The 5,700-nt window shown below is 43.8% G+C and overlaps 1 protein-coding gene across 2 annotated transcripts; it reads right to left on the reverse strand.

Moving 5' to 3' along the window:
• Positions 1-1,872: 1,872 nt before the first annotated feature.
• Positions 1,873-4,907, reverse strand: TMSB15C (thymosin beta 15C). Of its 2 annotated transcripts, XM_082377634.1 has the most exons (4): positions 4,795-4,907; positions 3,235-3,339; positions 2,808-2,886; positions 1,873-2,301 (listed from the first exon to the last, which is right to left on the reverse strand). In XM_082377634.1, the coding sequence occupies exons 2-4, from the start codon at positions 3,332-3,334 to the stop codon at positions 2,118-2,120; spliced, it is 363 nt and encodes a 120-aa protein (XP_082233760.1). In that variant the 5' UTR covers positions 3,335-3,339; positions 4,795-4,907; the 3' UTR covers positions 1,873-2,117. The 2 variants fall into 2 exon arrangements, with proteins under 2 accessions (XP_082233760.1, XP_082233761.1); XM_082377635.1 differs by lacking the exon at positions 2,808-2,886 and having other exon boundaries at positions 2,126-2,301.
• Between the last annotated feature and the right edge of the window lie 793 nt (positions 4,908-5,700).

A 5,700-nucleotide genomic window follows, 5' to 3' on the forward strand; every position in this document is an offset into this window, starting at 1 on the left:
ATGGTTACTTCCAACTCTCAAATCCTCTGGCTACTCTAAGCCCTGTGATGGTGTCACCTCACTGACATTTGAGCAGAGGTGACCCCCCGCTCCCGGTTTTGCTTAGGGAAGTTTATGCTATTGCAGAGACCATAGCTTTCACCTCCTGTAAACCCAGTGATTATTCAAGAATGTCAGCTCTTAGAAGGGAGTGGTAAGATAATACTTGAGATTGCAAATAGGTATGGACAGCATAATCCCTTTTAGTCAGAAAATATATGAATATTAATAGACCACAGTCAGGACGGTTATACACTCAAAGGTTAACATGCGTAATTGGTGGGATTACAGGTGATTGGTTCTTATAAATTTCAAGTGAAAAAAGTATTGTTTTAAGGCAGTGATCTGGACTCATCTATTTATATGTATTCCTTATTATATTAGCCAGCTAGGCTTGCCATAACAAAATACTGTAGACCAGGTTGATTAAACAACAGAAATTAATTTTCTCACAGTTCTGGAGGATAGAAGTCCCAAAATCAAGATCCAGCAGGGTCATTTTCTGGTGAAAACTCTCTTCCTGGCTTGCAAGTAGACACCTTCTTGTTGGGTCCTCACATGTTGGGGAGAGAGTGATCTGGTGTCTCTTCCTCTTCTTTTATGGCCACAGTACTATCAGATTATGGCCCCGTCCTTATTATCTCAATTAACCTTAATTACCTAAATACACTATCTCCAGATCCAGTCACATTTGGGGTTAGGGCTTCAGCATATGAAATTTTTTGAAGGGGAGACAATTCAGTCCATAGCACTTATGCTCACCACAAACACCAAAAATACTTGGTTCATAAGACAGTGAATTCTGTTCAGGACAAGAATGAAACCAGAGGTTCAGTACTGTAGGTCATTAGAGGTTATTAGACATCTGAGTTTATGCTCGATAGAAGATGTGATGTGCTTAGCACAGTATGGGTTAGCAAGTGTCTCTTGCCCCCTTCCCCATCCAACCCCAACCTTGGGTGTCCCCTAACTTTAGTTGAAAAGCACTTTCCAAAAAGCAAGAAGAGTCTGGCTAAAATTCCAGCCCTTATACACCTTAGAAGATTAAATCAGACCCTGTGTTTTAATTTCCTCATTTCTGAGATAAGGGAGCTAGTCCACGTGACTTCTTCTCCCAAGGTTCTCTATCTCTATGATTCTAACTCTAAGGAAAAAGCACTTAGCATCCCTGTTGGGAGGCAGACATACCTAATAATATCCTACAAACTGAGAAGGAACTTTGAGACTGAAAAATGAAGCGAGCAGCTCCATAAAGTGCAATTATGAAGTTTTCTGTGGGTAACTTACATACAGGCACGATAGATAATCCAGAGGCATTCACAGCTGCACTGCACACTGCACCGCCAAAAAGGGTACAGAGGAATTTAAAGGGGCCAAAGGTAAAAGTAGAAGCTGACTACCAAGAAAGAAGCACGTCTGCACCAACTGGAATAGGAGTTTTTTCCTCTCCCCAGGGGTCTCATGACCATTAACCATCTATGTCAGCAAAAGGCACTCTTCCAGGTTTCATATCAGATGAAGGCAAGGGTAAAAGTTGATAGGGAACTCATCTGGCTTGGACTCACTCCTTGTAAATTAGGCTAAAGCTCAGTCACGTGGAAAGGGGAGGAGTTAGGACTGTGTGGACTAAGATGGAGCTGACAAAATGGAGTCAGTATGGTTCAGCCACACAATCCCCAAAGGCCCTCTTCTGTCCAGATCAGAGGAAGGCCTTTCCATGTGCCAAATCTGCTGAAGCAGCTTTCCTGCACCCATTTTTTTTGGCTGAAAAGTACCCTTGTGTACTTTCATTCCTTAGAAGACCACCAGGAATGAACCACGGGAGCCTATTATAAACATACTGATTATATTTATTATTTTATTGCTCCATTACAAATGAAAATAAACTGTGAGAAGATGCAAAAGCATGCAACTTCATGAAGATTATAAAGCAATAGAGGGAACCATTGTAGAAAGTTAAAAGTGGCTTATCCGGTAGGGGGTGCAAAGACTACAAGCACAAAGGTCATCAACGGTTAGATTATTGACAGCATCTGCCAGCTGGAATTTACGCACCAATGGAAGTTTTAAAATGAATGTCAGGGAACGTAGGCTACCCCTGACCTCTTAGCCAGGGATTGTGGGTGAGAAGACATCAGAAGATGCCTAAAATCTCTACAAAGTTTTACCAAAATCAAGACACTCAAGCAATGTTGAAATTTGCTCTTGCAAGGAGATCCCCATCTTACGATGTTTGACCACACTCTTTCTCCTGCTGGATAGCTGGGGAACAAATAAACACAAAAAAATCATTAAGAGGGTATTTACCTAAGATTAAGTTCAGTTTCTTCCAAAAGAGCTCTTTGCCAAGTCATTGGAGGCTGCCATACCTTCTTTAAATTTAGAATGCCAAGGCACTACACACAAATCCTCAGTCAGGTATGTGTGTGTGCAAATTAATGAGCTGAATATTTGTTAGACTCAACTGTGTGTTTCTTTTTCCCCATTTGAGAGGTAGATTTATGCTGTTGCCATTTTTACCATAGATCACTCTGAGACTGGGGGGCAAGTGAAGCACTTTCTTCAGATTTATCTATCACTATACAATTAGGAAGTTATGTCATTTCAGACAATTTTGGCTAACTTTGGAACTTTCAGATAATGCTACATGACAAAACGTTTCCCTTGGCTTGGGGTTTCTCCTGCAGGCTGTAAGTGGGGAGGGCAAAATTGATCCCTTGATCCCTGGGAGACTTGAGTATACCCTATATCTAAACTGATTAGCTTACCTCATCTTGTCATCAGGTAGAGAAGGCCAAAACCACAGTTTGCATGGCTCATTAGGGATGAGATCAAAGACCCAAATAGCTAGATGCAAAAAAATGCCAAATAACAAAAATCGGACAAAACTAAGATGTTTCTAATGCTATGTCCAATATTCCAAGATTGGTTTCAATGTGGGTTTTAGTAGTTTTCCACCAAAAACCAGCTTTTTAAAATTCCCCCATTACTACTGGGGCCTATTTTGTGAGAACTACTTATACTTATATAAGCAAAGTAAAAAAGGCAACTATTTGATATTTTTTAATGTTATACATTAAATAATTCGTACTCTATAGTTATTGCTTCCTTTGTGGTAAAATTTACTAGAAGAGTTTATTTACTGAATCTATTAATTTTCACCATTGTTTGTCTCAGAAAGTCCCCATGACTTACTTTCCTTTGAGGGAAGAGTGTTTTTTTCTTTAGTGTTAGTTTTCTTCAGTTTTGACTTGTCAAACTTCTCCACTTCAGACAAGTCTGGCTTATCACTCATCTTGACTAAAAGACCGGAAAAAAAAACATAAAAAAACTTATCTGGTAGAACTATTATCACACTAAGGAGTAACAGCCAAAATTCTCACATTTAATATCAATGTGTATTTTACCTGCTGATTTTCAACAGGAAAACAGCAACAGATCTTAGAAAAGTCATATTTTTATTAGAATACTTTTTATTAACCCACATCATTACCCCATTTCTGATAGACAGTAAATGCCATTGGATCAGGATGCACTAGAAACCAAGATGTTCTAGAAACCAGGAGCCAATATGTCTGACTTTTAAAATCACAGCAAAAGTAAAATGGAGGTGATAGAAACACATGAGCAGATAGGAATAGAAGAAAAAAATAAGGACTGGGTTTAACCAGCTAATGAATTTGTAAGGAGATGATAGCACTATTTGAGCACGTTCACTTTGTATTCAATTACTATGAGAGGGGGGCACTTTTCTTGGGGGTTAGGGAGCAGCACACAAAAAGGGGTAGCACAAATTGGACTAGTTTCTTTCCATTTCATCTGCCCAAAGACAGTAGATTAAGGGGCTACAATAAGAGGAGGGATTAAATCCAGTCATAACTAATTACATGTCTCACAATAACTCCTTATGGCACTGGTTTGTAAACGCTATAAGATGGCACAGCTAATTATGATCAAACCAAGAACTTCAGCAGAATGGGATAAACTAGAGTTCATTTTTATTTCACCATATTTTCCCCTCAAGAGGAGAGGGTAGTAGATGAGGCTAGGAGATGAGGTGCCATGTGATCATTCCGGGTTTGTCCAGAAGAGACAATAGGAGACCCCTGAGACCGGAAAGCAGAGCTCTCCTGCGCGTGCCTGGCCCCACCCTGATGGGGTAAGACACGTCTAGTGCCCAGACTGGCATCGAGAGGCCCCCAAGCAGCCAGACGTCCCCAAAATGCCTCCCTTCCGTCGAGGTCACCCTAAGACCATCCTTTGACAAGCAATCAGCCACCAATCTCCAGAGGGGGGAAACAGGGACTTCAAATAATAATAACAGGGCTGGGTGCATAGACCAGTTTGTTAGCAGCAATCTGCTTACATTTCAAAATAAATATCATCATTATCGGGAGCCCAGTCCAACCTAACAGCCACGGGAAGGGAGAGAGCGAAGGGCCAGCCCCAGAGGGCCCACTCCGAGCCCCACACTCCTCATTCCCTCAGCCTCGGACTTGCAGCCACAGCGGACTGGCCGCTCTGGGGGCTCCCCCCTCGGACCTTCCAGGGACAGACCCAGGGAGGATTCCGCAACGCGCGCAGAAGGCGGCGCTGCGAAAACAAAAGCGCGGACTCGCCAGGAGGCGCAGATACGAATCGCCCGTCCCAACCCCCGCCCCTCCAATTCCAGCAGGCCTGATCCGCCAGCCCCGCGGCCGCCACGCCCTCCTGTCCCCACAGTCCTCTGGCTCTGGCGGGGCCGCACGTCCTCACCCGAAGGCTTGAAGACCAGTGAAAGGTAGACCGCTGAACTGAGACCGCTTGGTACACAGGACGAGGTTAGCCTTCCTATGCGGAACCCCGCAGTTATAAGCTGCGTGACAGGCTCCGCCCCCAGACCCCGCCCCAGTCCTCGCCAATTGGCCAAGGGATCCTAGACCCGCCTCCTCGCCCCTCCCACTTATTTAGACTTGCTGACCTCAGTCTACCGTCTCCTCTCTACTCAGGACCTCACCCTTGCAACTGGGTGTTGATAACGTCATACCAGATCCGCCTATCCAGACCCCATCCAAGCCCACTGATTCCCCAAGGGATCAGTGGCTGGCCTACCTGCCCTGCTTCTCCCACTACTTTCGTCCTGAGGGTCCACTTCCCTTCCTCCCAAGTATACTCACTCCTCCACGATAATAGGGGCCTCTACAATAAGCAGACACATTTTACTCAGTTAGCTTTGAACGTCCAAAACTCCGAGATCCAAGCTGAAGGAGCCGTAATCAGGTACTCTTGGCTTTTTATATCCAAAGGACCCTAAGTATGCGGTGACAACGAGTGATGCGCAATGTCTGTTCTGATCCTTGGCCAGGTGTTGGAGGAGGGGTGCTCATGGAAAGAGTGGGTAGTTCAGGATCATTCACTCCCACAACTGGGCATTTCTGTGACAGTGGTACGCTCCTATGTAAAAGTCACATTTTCTAATTTTTCAGCCACTGAATATGGTAGCAGTGTAATCAGAGGAGAATCTGCTGAGGCTATTCATCTTTATATCTCTAATCCCGAGCACCTTGCTTGGTCTACAGTAGACACTTAGATAAATACCCGTCTTTAGATTGAAGTAATAAATCCAGGATAGAGCAGAATTTTTGGACAGCAGCACCACCCAGTGTCTATGTTGGGAGACAA

This window comes from Balaenoptera borealis (genome assembly GCF_965194805.1).
Source record: "Balaenoptera borealis genome assembly, chromosome: X".
Taxonomy (NCBI): Eukaryota; Metazoa; Chordata; class Mammalia; order Artiodactyla; family Balaenopteridae; genus Balaenoptera; species Balaenoptera borealis.